This window comes from Miniopterus natalensis, chromosome 10 (genome assembly GCF_054644295.1).
Source record: "Miniopterus natalensis isolate mMinNat1 chromosome 10, mMinNat1.hap1, whole genome shotgun sequence".
Taxonomy (NCBI): domain Eukaryota; kingdom Metazoa; phylum Chordata; class Mammalia; order Chiroptera; family Miniopteridae; genus Miniopterus; species Miniopterus natalensis.
This window is the reverse complement of record NC_142090.1, coordinates 76,899,032-76,913,329: the sequence shown is the minus strand read 5'-3', so window position 1 is coordinate 76,913,329 and position 14,298 is coordinate 76,899,032. Positions and strand designations below refer to the sequence as shown.

Genomic DNA, 14,298 nt, shown 5'->3' with positions numbered 1-14,298 from the left:
CTTCCGAGCCATCACTCTTAAAATCATGGCAATAACAAGAAATAACTATTACTAATTACTTTAGATCATCATTTCATCTAAGATATCACACTCAGACTATTTCCCCTTGTTTTTCAGATAAGCAAGTTCGTTCCCAAGGTCACAGGCACGCAGCGGATAACTGGTAGAGCTGGGATTTGAACTTGAGTCTTTGTGGCTCCAAAACTTTTGTTCTGTTCTGCCAGTGGCCTCGAGCGCTTTGCTCTAAAGGTCACATGTCTCAGCGAATGACCTAAATGCAACAGGTCATACCGGGAGTGCAGGTGGGTCATTGCAATTTTCATCTCAAGCAGGCTCTCTAGCAGGAAGCTGGCGGAGGGAGTGGGGCAGCGAGCTGGGGACTCAGCCGGATGCTTATGTTCTCGTTGCATTTTGGTGAGAATAGATATTTATTGTCAGAATTCATCTGGGAACAATGTTCCTAGAATATTTTCTCTGCCCCCATCCCCGCACTTTCCTTCCCCAACACCAATCTCTTGTGCATACGCCAAAATGATAGACAGAGAATTTCATACATTTAATGCCTTTCCTTCCATTTACACCATCATAAATTACAAAGTATTGCTCACTTCACAAAATAAAACCATTTCCGGATAATTTTTGACAGTATCAAGAAGGACATAAGCTACAGCGAACCAACCTGTACAGCTGGGAGAAACCAGGAGAGCAGGGCCCAAGCACAAGTGCTTGACCCCCACCAGCCAATAAAGTCCATCAGCGGAGCCCTTGGGACTTCCCGGGACAACTGCACTGTCTACTCCTTCCAGCTCCCTCATCACAGTAATTTTCTTCTGGTTGCTCCAAAACAAGACTAGTGAGTAATCATATAAATCATCTCAGACAATCAGAGGAAAAGACATTGCAGGTGGACTGGAGAAAAAAAAAAAATCTAGATTTACAGTTTTTGATGTTTTAAATATTTTACCTATGTTACAAAATATAGAAATCTCGGTGTGAAAAGCTCATGCTAAGATAAATAGAACCAGTCAGGACTGTGGTAATAAAATCATATTAAATTATTATCCATACAGGGCTACTTTTATCAAAGAGGAACAAATATTCATCAAAACCAAACTTGTTCATTCTTACTTTTAAAAAATAGGCTTGTTTATAAAACAAAAATGAAAAAAAAGCCAATTATTCTGCAGATTTGCTTCTCATCAATACAGAAATGTGGCAAAACTACAATTTGGTGTTAGCAGATGAAGTCAGAGTGCTTGCCTGGAAAGAAAAGAGAAAAAACGCTAACTTTTTATACAGCCCAGGTACAGGTACACCCAGTGTTCCCAAATTTGATGGAAAGTGACCACGCTCTGCATGTTCTGGGATGTGCACACGTGATACAGAAAGACTGTGACCAATTCCAAACAGGCTTTGGGACTTTACCAAATGTTTATGGGAAGAAAGTGTGTAGATGTCTCAGACCATTCTACAATTGCTATAAACATATACCATACGATAGCAAAAGGCCAATGCTTAACAGCAGAAACGGTCAAAAGCAGGGCGGGACCCAGGTGGCAGGTGAAATTTCATAGGGAAGCTCTGAGAAGGACAGAGGTATGTCAAGATAATACTGCATTCATGGTAAACTGTTCCAGCAATCACAGCAAGAAGGCAGGACAAGGTACACAGGGGAATAATCAATGCACTGCATTGAGTTCTATTTGCTAAAATAAAGTAACATTCTTGCAGCTCAAATAAAAATACATCTTACAATATAAGTTTCCTTTAACATTTAACATATAGAATTGTCTTCTTTTTTGTAAGTGGAAAATGTATAACTGTATCAAGTACCTCTATGAATGGAATTCCCTTTTATCACGGATAAGACTGAAGTTTAAAGGTCTACATTGGTTTTTAATAAGTTAAAGAAAGATTTTTTTAATCACTCTTTCAGCCAAACAGACGTACACACGAGGCACGGCAGAGACCCCAGGGGGGGGCCTTTTCTGACCCTCGCCCTCGCGGCTCTCACGTGAAGGAAGCGAGCGTCTGTGCGACACAGTAGCCGACTCGGCCATGCACCTGCGGTCCAGGAAATTCTGTCGCTGGTTTGGAAAACAAATCAAGTGTAAGAAAAGTTTTTATTCCTTTAGCCTTTGGAACTTCCATGGGGCTGCAGCCATTCAGCTCATTTCCCTTGTGGATTAAAACAACACATCTTCATTTTCTATTAAAATCTGCACAATTAGCTTTTGGTACCGCATGTCGTGGAGGGTGGTGAGCATGCTGTCCTCAGGGGGCCTCATCAGGGTGGGCCCGAAGACGATCCCCAGATTCTCAGCGTTCATGAAATTGTCCTTTTCATTCATAGTCACCCTGCAAGACAAACACGTACACAGAGACATCACGTCGACTTGTGGACGCATTTTTACACTGATTATGTACCCGTGCCCCCAAGAACGTCTCTGGTTTGGGAAACTGCTAAAGAAAATTGAGAAAATCAGGATTCCAGCAAAGTATTTTTAGAAAGGTGATTTTCTGATTTTTTAATTTTCATTTCCTTTTTCGACTGGGGACATTGCCTCAGGCAGAGTGACGAAGTGAATCTGGTATAGACACAATGTTTACCATGAGAAAGTCGGTCCTTCTGGCCGACCAAACGTGCAAGTGTCATGGAGAGAACATGGATCTGAAGGGGCAGGTCACCAGCTGACCCACGGGGTGTCGATCTTAGTCTGGGCTGGTTCACAAGGGGCCTGTCGGCGGGGGCGAGCTTACTTCTTGAGGTGGATCATCAGGTACCGGAGGGTCTCGTAGTGGGCGGGAGGCAGCATCATCAGCACCTCGTGGACTGCTTCCAGCCTCTCGTCCGCGTTGGCGATTTCTGCGAAGATCACACATAGGGGATATCAGCACAGCCCGCGGCGTTCAAGCTTGCAGAGACGCGAGAAGAAGCTGGGCTACAGATGGAGGGGCGATCTACTACGAGCATGCAGTTTCGGGCGGCATTTCACTTAAAGCGACGAATGTGTTCCTGTCCGGCCTCGTTCCGGAAAGGGGTTGAGGCTGGACATGACGTGCGTACTGACTGTCCACTGGGTGGGTGGGTGGGTGGGTGGCAGGAGGCTGGGCCCGGTCCTGGCCCTCCAGGAGCCTGCAGCCTGCAGATGCCTACTGGAGGCACAGACACGAACTGGGCTTTGCCCAGCTTCTTCTCAATGGTGGATTTGCCAGAAATCTCACCGTCGCAAGCTTTAATTTAAACCAGATCTCACTTGGTAGCATTCCCTTAAAGTTGTCTAATTAAGTCTTTCCTGGCCGGCTTCCAGAACCGAGTAACTTTGACAACGCCAGGGTGCTGGCCGAGGAGCCGGCCAGGCCAGCCTGCGTTAACGGCACGTTTCACCAAAGCGCTGGAGCGGCGGGCCCTGGTGTGCAGTCCGGGTTAGGAAGTGGGCTCCAGGCACATGGACAATGGGAGGAAGCGTGCGTGCCTCTGCTTTTTAGGTCTCTGGCAGCCACCCAAAGAAGGCTCTGTCATCATTCCTCCTGGGGTGGAGGGTCCCCTGCTGCTAGAACCTTCTCTGCTCAGGACCACTAGGACCCAGGAAGGGAAGGGATGCTCTTACCAGGAGGAAGGGCCACAGCTCCTCTGCACAGTGCACTAATCCCAGCCTGCCTGTGAGTTTCCCTGACTCACTACTATACTTAGTAGCACATACCTTTCAAGATTATATATATATATATATATATATATATATATATATATATATATATGCTGCTTCTATAAACTTGGAATAGGTGAGTAGGTGATGACAGGAATGGGTAAATATATATATATTTAACACATTTTTATTGATTTTAGAGAAGAGAGAGGGATAGAGATAGAAACATCGATGAGAGAGAAACATTGATCAGCTGCCTCCTGCACGACCCCTACTGGGGATCAAGCCCACAACCTGGGCATGTGCCCTGACTGGGAAGCGAACCAGCGACCTACTGGTGCATGGGACAACACTGAACTAACTGAGCCACATTGGCCGGGCTCTTGGCCTGTTATTAATTTTGAAAAGTTTCAATGGGAAAAAGTTGGGGTGTGACTTTAATTGATTAGCAATAGGATTCTAGCTAATGGATGAAAGCAGTCAATCTCTACAGTCCTCACCAAAGAATATCTAATTATTTTTTATTATAGGAACATCCTTGCTTTCAACATATAACGGAATAGGCCTGACGGTGCAGGTTCCCAGCACAGGAGAGGCGATGGGGAGGGACAGAGCTGCCTGGCATGAGGCTTCAGCTCAACCGAGTGCCCTGGTACTGGTTCAGCTCAGCCGGGGCTCGATGCCTTCTTTTCTATCAACTGCACCACTGTGGCTAATTGCAAAGCAAGCGGCTCACACAATAATCTACACAGTTCTGAGTTTTCATTTTCTTGACTTCAAACGCACTGTACTTAAACAGCTGGGACAAATGAAAAACTAGTTCTCAGTACTTACTTGCTGCTTCTATAAACTTGGAATAGGTGTCGTAGGTGATGACAGGAATGGGTAAGTCTCTGAAATACAGTTTAAGGGCTCCGGTGATGATGTTTATGTCTGGATAGATGTTGGCAGATATGTCTACTTTCTCACCATCTGAAAAACAATCAGTGGTCCAATTCCTAATTAGGACCTGATTTTACCAAGTGAAAGCATGCCCAGGAAGGAAAAAAAAAAAAAAAATCCAACAGTGAATACTCCCTTCCAAGTCTCAGCTGACTACTTCTCATCACAGAGATGCAGGAAGTAACACAGACGCTCGGTGAGAGCGATCTGGGGTCTGAGGGTTACTGTAGCCAAAAGGGTTGTGAAACAGGCTTAAAATGTTTCTTTGCATCTGGTAATTTGCTAAATAGAAATTTTGCACTAAATTCATATTCTGGATTGTATCTAGATTCACAACAAATACAGTAACCACCAGATTTGTAATAGAAATAAGTCAAGGAGCCCTTAAATAGCTTCACTGGTGTTCTTTGGGCTTGGATTTGAAGATGATATACACAAAATACTTTTTAAATATCTTCAGCTTCTGGTGTGTGTCTCAGGCTCACTGAAGTTTCTTTGAGCTCAATTCTTCCTCCCCAGTCCCTAGGACCTAAATTTGGGAAACCTTGGCCTTCCCGCAGGTATAGGTAATATTGTTTTTCTTACCATTTTCACAGTCATTCACAAGATGTTTTTGGCCTTCTGTTTGACCATTAGTAAATATCATCCCATTTAAGTGGCACATACTATAATGGTTTTTGGATAAAAACCATTTTCATCATATAGGGACTATCAGCATTTTTTTTTTTTTTTTTTTTTTTTTTTTATAGAAAGAACTGAAAGAACATTTGCCTGAGCAAATTTGGTTTGATAAAAAAAGGCGATGTACAGAAAATAGCGAGAGTGTAGCAGATATGCCATGTGGTCCCATTTACATATTTAACAAACATTTATTGAGAGTGTACTGTGTCCCAGGGACTGTTAAGCCCCCGTGAGTCAAAGAAGAAAGGACACACTCCCTTTAAATAGCTCTAGTAGATTGGGAGTCAGGCATGCAACTCGGCAATGACAAGGACACTGAAAGACTGCCCTGCTGGAGACATGTGGAAACATGGGGTGGGGGGCAAGAAAGGAAATGGAACCCTTAGGGTCAGCTTGGGGGGTCGGGGAGGATTCATGAAAGAGGAAGGACTAGCTGACCCTGATGGGCAGGGATGGTTTGCCAGGCGGAGATGGGAACCCATTCTAGATGGACAGAGCAACGTGGGCTCGTTCATGAAAACGCTGAGGTGTATTTCAGCGTTGCTGGGGCCCAAAGTGCACAGGGAAGAGAAACTGGCCGTGACCTTGAATAGGTAAGGCAGCCAGGCCATCAGAGACCTCGTCTACTATTCCAGAGAGTGGAGGTTCCAGCTAGTGGGCTAGTGGGTTCCATCGCTCGACTGGCTGCACCCGTATTAACTGGACCATTCATTAGAAATACAGAACTGTGGGCTCACCCAGCTTTCTGAATGAGTCCCACAGTGGGCCTTGGTGATCTGTATTTTTAAGAAGTTCCCAAGAGATAATACGGCCTGGAGAGCACATGACACAGTCATGAGGAACAAAAGGAGTTACCTTCCACAGGCTTCCCCGACTTCACTGTGCGGGGTACCCCACCCGCTCCCTTACGCTCTCTCGTTTGGAGCTTTGGGAGAAGGGGAAGGGCAATGGGAGCCCGAGATGAGGGAGTCAGAGGGTATCCAGGTGCCGTGTGGACTGACCATAAATGTTGGGCAACCAACTCAAATATCTTAGTGGCACCAGCATTTATTTATTTATCTTGAGAGAGAGAGACAGAGAGACACTGATTTGTTGTTCCACTTATTTATGCGTCCATTGGTTGATTCTTATATGTACCCCGATCAGGATCGAACAAGCAACGTTGGCCTATCAGGAAGATGCTCCAACAACCGAGCTACCCGGCCAGGGCCCATTCAAGGGGTATTTTAAGCTCACTTCCTTGTATGGCCACTTGTCCACACTTAAAAACAATACTCCCCCAGAGAGGCAGAGAAGTAGGAGCTTTGTAAACCATATCCCCCGGCTTCCTGAAGAACAGCAGCTCTCAGGAGCCCCGAGACCCTGGTCCCAGCCTGAATGACACCTGCTTCCACACCCAGGGCACTCAGGGTAAGTTGTTTGGCAGGGAAGCGCAAGCCCACCTCTATCAAATGCCATTTTGACGTCTTCGATGTGCTCCGTGAACCCGGAGACTCTGTAGAGGCCTTCAGACTTTAATCCTGTTAAAAAGGAGACAGGCTTTAACTTCAGCTTCCCGAGACATCTGAGCATGACCCTCATTTCGTATCTGCCCTGTGCGCTATCAGGAAATGAGCACAGCCTGTCGTTGCTCTTGTATGTCACAAGCTGTTCCGTCAGCGCTGGGCCTTGTCAGTCTCAGTTTCCCCGCACGCCCGTCTTTATTCGCCGTGTGGCATCGGGACGCGGGACCGGGTCTTCCTCCTGCCTGGCTCTGCAGAGCGAGCCCACGTTTATGATTCTCACCCACACGAGCTCCTGCCTGTTCTGTTCACCCAACTGCTGGCCGCCGTTCACTGCTTCGGGCAGCCACCCGCTTTCTCGCCAGCACCATCTTAACCCATGTGCCACACTGGGTGGGCACACACATCAATGCAGAGATGTGTGCGACACAGAGGATCTCGATTTTGTTGAAACAAGCCCAACTTTATAGCCTTTTACAGTTATAAAATAGTCACAGGGATGTGAAGTACAGTATAGGGAATATGGTCAATAATATTGTAATAACTGTATGATGCCAGGTGGGTACCAGACTCACCGGGGCGGGTCACTTCCTAAAGTATATACATGTCTAACCACTGTCCTGTACCCCTGAAACTCACATATTATCCAATGTCAACTGCAATGGAATAATAAAAATAACAACAAATTTAGAGCCTTTATGTTTACTCATAAATATGACAATATGTTAAATGTTTAAATATGATTGATTTGTTATACTTTCAAATAAATGTTATACATTCATTTGAAAATGTTATATTTTATGAAAAGTCATAAAATGACTTTTCTATCCTGGGTAGCCCATAATGAATGCTCAGCAAGCATGTGTTGAATGCATGCATGAGTGCGTTTCGTACATGAATGGTTTATGTATGAAACAGAAACTGATTTAGTTTGTGGGCCCACATGCGTGGACTGCGCCTGGGCAGACTATTTTTCCAACATTGATAGTGGAAAGTCAATTTAACAATTATATGAAAGTTCCCTTGGCCACAGTAAAAATAAAATCACTCCATCAAGGAGCCCTCCCCAAACCTCTGGCCTCGATCTCCCGGATGCATATGTCCACCACCATGGGCCTCTGGGTGTTGTGAGCCTTCACCAGGGTCGTGAGGTCACAGCAGTACACCTTCTTGATTCTCTTGAGATCAGGCTGACAGTCGTTGGGAACGTGCTTGGAACACTGTTTGTGTACGTTCAACCCACAGTCTGTAAACAAAGAAGCCACATTAAACTTGCCCAGCCCTTCTGTCTAAGCCCAGCACAAATGATACGTTACCAAAAATAAAAATGAAAACACCCGAGGGTTTGCCGTATCTCCCTGGAACATCCAGCCCACTGAGGGGCGGTGCTCTCCACCCGACGAGTGTGAAATCCGCCTTTTCTCAGGAAACTCTCACATAATTCCGTTTTCCTCGTTAAGCTTTCTCTGCTGGGGGGCCATAATCTCACTGAGATGGTTTTGGTAATTGGCCAGGCTGTATGCTTCCTTCCCTTCAGGGACCGGAGCCCCTGGGTCCCCATGTGGGCTTCTGGGTGTGGATTCCCAGAGCTGGTCATGGCTCATAAAGGGCACCTGGGACTTCTGCTGGGTTGTTTCTCTTAAGCCCTAGATGCTCCCCTTGTGGGAGACAAGATGACTCTCTCTGGGAACCCATGACCACCGGCATCTGCCCCTTTTCTGGAAGGTGCCTGCGGTTTCCACTCCCTTCCATCCTGTGGGCAGCCGGGCAGGACACTTTCCCTCGAGTTGCCTTATTTTGACACCTGTGAGTGGAAGGAATGTCCAACTGGACAGCAGTGGGGGCACCTGAGGGTTTACAATTCAGAACAATGCCATGTAATGTGATGATTAAAGCAATTATTTATAAAGCTCATATCAAGATGCAAAGCTGAAAAGGTGCTTTTGAGTTGAATGAACACATTGTGGGCAGAGTGAAGCCTTGTGAGCAGTTGGGAGCCACTGATGGAATTTCTCGAACAATAACAGGGCACAGTCTACATTCCGGGAAATAAAAATTTAATGCTGAAGTTGTTCACAGTTGATGTGCTGCTTAGTCAAAGTGCCTTTTAACGTTACTTGTTTCTCTAGGTACAAAGAATAACTATAATAGTGATATGTATTCTAATATACATATGCATATTACACTCATTATAAATATTACAATCAACTGCTTTATTATAATCAGCTGCTTTATAAAAAAGCACTTAACCACACCAAGGATTTGAGAGGATCTAAGCTTTTGTAAAACTATCAAAAATGAGTTTTGAAAATCATGACATGATTTTTATGTAATGTTTACTGACCAAGTTCTTGCTGTCTTCCTTCCAAAGGAAAAGCCAGTTTTAATTCATCTCAGCTCTATCAATGTGAAAAATTCACCAAAGCTCAAGCAAACTTCAGTAACGTTTTGATAGACCTATTTAGTAGATGTAAATTGTGGTCATCGGAACTAAAAAGACCTGGTTGGTTTTCTTGGTTACCCTCTTTTAATTTTTTTTTTTGATTTCTTTGTTTTTGTTTTTTAAATTTATCTTTATTGATTTCAGAGAGAGGAAAGGAGAGGGAGAGAGAGAGAAACGTCAATGATGAGAGTCATTGATCGGCTGCCTCCTGCACGCCCCCAACTAGGGATGGAGCCCGCAACCTGGGCATGTGCCCTGACCGGGAATCGATCCCTGATCACCTGGATCCTAGGTCGATGCTCAACTGCTGCTGAGCCACGCCCGGCCGGGCTAATTTTTTTTTTAAATTCTCACCTGAGGATATTTTTTCCATTGCTTTTCAGAAAGAGTGGAAAGGAGAGAGAGAGAAACATCGATGTGCGAGAAACACATCGATTGATTGCCTTCTGCATGCACCCTGACCGGTGCTGGGGATCGAGCCTGCAACCGAGGTATGTGCCCTTGGCTGGAATCGAACCCGGGACCCTTCAGTCCTTGGGCTGAGGCTCTAACCGCTGAGCCAAACCGGCTAGGGTTGGACCCTCTTTTATAAAATGAGAGCAAAATAGCACCCACCCCAGGTTATCACGAGGATCAGAGAAGCTAATACATGTAAAGTCTGGGGGGTGATGGGCACTACGTGAGAATTCGATAAAAGAAATAGCGAACAGGACAGGAAATGAAGGGTACCTGCTTAGCTGTTCTTAAGTGATTTCATTATTTTTTACTATATTTTTACAAACTTCATTTAAAATAATTTTTAAAACTGGGGTAAAATACATGTAACATGAAGTTCACCATTTCAACCATTTTTAAGTGTAGAGTTCAGCAGTGTTGCGAACCTTTCTATAGGTGTGCAAATGTCACCACTGTCCATCTCCAAAACATTTTTTGTCTTCCAAGCCTGAAGCCCTGTGCCCCTTGAACCCTAATTCCCCAGACCCTTTCCCCCCGGCCCTGGCGGCCACACTCTACCTGCTGTCTCTGAATCTACTTTAGTTGCCTGGCACAAGTGGAATCACACAGTAGCTGTCCTGTTCTGACAGGCTTATTTCAGCACAACACCCTTAAGTTTTCACTCCTGTTCTAACACACGGCAGGACCTCCTGTAATATCCCACGGTACAGGGATACCACACCTCGTTTACCACTCACCCATGCTGGGCACCGGGCTGCTTCTGCCTTGTGGCTATTACGAAAAATGCTGCTCTCAACACAGGTGGGCCACAATCTCTCGGAGGGGCTGCTTTCGGTTCTTGGGGTACATATCCAGAAGTGGGAATACTCGCTTATATAATAATTCTAGTCTTAATTTCCTCATAAACTTCATTTTAATATCTGAAGCAACAGCGTTTACGCACAATTAAATACTGATACTTTATGAAAATGAAGAGGTTTTAGAATATATAAAAATATTCAGGTTTTGCAAACGAATACATTTCCATTTAAAATTGTTTAAACTATGTGAACTATGGAGAGTTGAGAGGCCATGATTGTTCTTTTAAACTTTAATGATCAGTTTTCAGGTTTACTGCTGCTCAGGGGAAATATGAGGTTCCAGGGTGGCCACTGGAGAATGCTAACATACAGTCTCAGCATATGTTTTATTAAAAAAAAGCCACCCAAACCCTTTTATCCCAGAGAAAGCCGCTGTTCAAAACTAATCCGAATCCCAGAGGTTTGTTTTCATAATATTGACTTTGGACCGGTTTCTTGGTGAAATTGGATAATACCAGCACTTAGGGATATTTTGGGTAGGTAGGATCAGGCAGGCTGAATTAATAACCACTGAGTACTTCAGACATCCTACCACTTTGCTCAGGGGCTCAGCTGTGATATACTTCGCAACTCCTGGTGTTACCAAATCTTTGGGGTTCATCGGAGTATCTGGAACATTTCTGGGAAGACTGCTTTGAGCCTGTGTTTACTGCTTGTCCCATGGATGAGAGACGGAGGCGGGTAGAGTCAACTGGCATATATGAGCATCTGCTCGAACCCTCCAGGCATCACCGCCCGTGATCGCTGTATCTACACAGTAGGAGCTAAGGTTGCCTCTTTCAGGCAGAGAACGGATTTAAGGCCCATGCTCCTGTGAGCCAAAATGGGCAGCATGGGGAAAAGAATATTGTAACGTAGTGTCATTAGCTTATTTTATTATCAAGGCTTCCTAAGAATTTTGTTTCTAAATCTTCCCCTAGCAAGGAAAAATCAGTCATGGTGTTGTTGGAAACCCAATCAATACATCTCAGGAGGCCATTCTTGCTCTCGGCCAGGACTGCTTGCCAGATAAACCTTGGCAAGGTGGCTTAGGAAGCCCAGTTACACATTCACTTGGCAATCCTTCGCTATTTTTGTTAGCAGTGTCTTAACTAGATGTGTTGCGTGCTGTTAGCAATGGGTGTGTGTGTTCAGTTGTAGGTGGAAAAACACCTAGGGTTTCAAAAGGCTTTGAAAATATGTGATATCAAATCAAAGTGTGTAGTTTCATTGTTATCTGATAGCAGAAAAATACTGGGCACGGGCTCTGGAGTCAAGTCAATGTTCCACCGCTTATTACATGGCCAAGGGCAATTAAGAATCATCTGTAAGCCTCAGTTTCTTCACCTATTTAATGGGGAGAAACATTGCTTCTCCTCTGCGGTCTGTTGGTGAGGCTAATTGGCATGATAAATGGAAAGTGCTTAGCTCACTGCCTGGTATGTGGTCAGTGTTCACCAGTATTACTGTTTTTATGACTTTTCTTCTGTAGTAAAGTGGGGATGAAAAGGAAATAAATAAGCTAATGACACTATGTGACGATGATCTGTTTCTCCAAGCTGCCCATTTTGGCTCACAGGAGTATGGGAGCTTTTCTATCTATGCAATTCCTTTGGAATTAATTTCTTTTTCTTTTAAAGAATGCTGCCTATTTTGGGAGGCAGGCAGGCGCTTATGGAAATGTATCTGCTTGGGTTTTTCTTTTCTTGCATAAACATAAGCTATTCCTTTCCATTTTAGCAAATACCTAGAAGGATGCCTCGAACCTTCTAGAAAGGCAGACTTCTGAGCTAATCTGGGCCTACTTCCCAGCTCTGGAGAGTTGCTCTCCAGCTCAACATGGTGGCACTTTATATAAACGAAAAAGGGTACAGAAAGTTATGTGTCTACCTGAGCACCGGACCCCTTGGGCGATGAGCCCCCACATGAAATTGGCACAGTATTCACACCAGTGGGGGCCTCGAAAAGTGTGGACCTGTGATGCAAAAAGAAGAGAAGTGTCAGAAAATTCAGTCATTTGGAGGCAGGTGGCCTCAGATATGCAACAAATAAACATGAAGCCACAACAACAACCAAGGCCTTTGCGGGAGGGAGCATACCTCGCAGGGCCTTTTCTTTCCTCAAACAGGCCAGAGGAAACCGAGATGTGCTTTGATCTTTGCAAATCCCACACCAATCTACCATGCCCAGGGCCAGAGTCCGAAAGGAATGTAGAGAAACCAGATTATAGGGCCACGCCACCTGCTAAAGAATGAGACTCTCACAACCCTAAACAAGGCGCTGTGTGGACAAACCCGGGGGAGCCCAAGCTGGTTGCTCCAACCTGCATTCTGCTCAGCAAGTTCTGGAGGTCAGAACTCAATTACTCTCTCCTTCTGACCAAAGGGGCCCCGTGACAGTAAAATTATAGGTCAATTCCAATTATGAATATAAATGTAAACATTCTTTTTAAAAAGGTTCCTACTGAATATAGCATTATATTTAAAAAATGTCCTAAGGAGGGTTTCTTTCATAAATTTAAAGTAGTTGACATATTACTAGAATTCACCCCAATAACAAAACAAGAGAAACCACATAATCATCTTGAAAATTAGGATACCCACAACCAAATACAATTCAACATTTATTCATAATAATATCATTTAACATACTAGGAATAGACGGAAGTCTCCTAAAAATAGTTGATTAAAGGTATCTATGTTATACACATAATAAACATCACATTTAAAGATGAAACATTAGAATAATTTCCTTCAAAGTCGGCAAAAAGATAAGGTGGCCTCCTATAAATGCTTCTCTTGAGCATGATTCTACAGAGTTTTGCCAGCAAAATGGAACTTGATAAAGAAATACAATATATGATTAGAGGAAGAAATAAGGCCATCAAGTTTGCTGGATAAAGCAATATGAAGAGATCGGTAGCATTATTATACAGAAATAATACCACTTTATTAAATAATGAAAATCAGAGACTCCGTTTACAACAGGAGCAAAAATCTAAAATAATTGGAAAAAAATAATAAGTGACATTATGGACATAAATAAGGGGATATTCTATATTCAAGTATGGCAATGCTTACTCTTATAAAGAGGTTAATTATCCTCCGAATGAATCTACAAATCCAATGCAATTTCAGTAAAAATCTCCATTCTGTGGTGCTCATCACAAAAGTTGACAAGATGGGCAGAAAATAGCCCTGATAATTTCAAGCAAACAGGATGCAGGAAAACATATCTGACCATAAAGTAAGACTTCTATAGTCACAAAAAGTAAAACACCCTGAGGGGCGGACAAAGAGACCAGTGGTACTGAGTGGGAAGGTGGGAAACCGAGTCACATATATAAGGAGACTGGGTAGGTCTGAGAAGTGGCATTCATATTAGTGGGGGAAGGGTGTCTGAGAGATGAATTATTTTGTTTCACCCACCTGTCACCCTCCCATTCACTATTCACTCATTTAGTCAACACTTACATGCTGACTGCCTACTTTGAACCCGGCACTGTAGAAGTCCACAGATACAAAAAGTCAAAATATATCAGAGGAGCCCAGACCTCCCTGCATGCAACGATCTCATCTACAAGAATAAATAGGCCACATAAATAATTATCCTATGGTCATATACTGGAGAGAATAACAAGTTCTTCCTGCGAAGGCTGAGCAAAGGGATATTTGAATTGGGTTTCGAAGGATGGGTAGGAATTCACCAGGCCAGAAAAGACGGAGGTGCGGGGGAAGCGATGGTGTTGACTGGGGAGGCAGAGTACTTGGGGAGAACATCCCAAGAAG

The 14,298-nt window shown here is 44.1% G+C and overlaps 1 protein-coding gene across 2 annotated transcripts in view; it reads right to left on the bottom strand.

Annotated features, from left to right (window-relative positions):
* Positions 1 to 532: 532 nt before the first annotated feature.
* The window catches only part of CHN2 (chimerin 2), a 56,378-nt gene continuing 42,612 nt past the window's right edge, over positions 533 to 14,298 (bottom strand). For both annotated transcript variants that reach the window (XM_087821236.1, XM_016222293.2), the window contains 6 exons: positions 12,401 to 12,485; positions 7,845 to 8,018; positions 6,713 to 6,790; positions 4,482 to 4,619; positions 2,761 to 2,866; positions 533 to 2,358 (listed from right to left, as the gene is read on the bottom strand). In XM_087821236.1, coding sequence (XP_087677362.1) covers positions 2,187 to 2,358; positions 2,761 to 2,866; positions 4,482 to 4,619; positions 6,713 to 6,790; positions 7,845 to 8,018; positions 12,401 to 12,485 — 753 coding nt within the window. In that variant the 3' untranslated portion in view covers positions 533 to 2,186. The remainder of the gene's footprint in view (positions 2,359 to 2,760; positions 2,867 to 4,481; positions 4,620 to 6,712; positions 6,791 to 7,844; positions 8,019 to 12,400; positions 12,486 to 14,298) is intronic.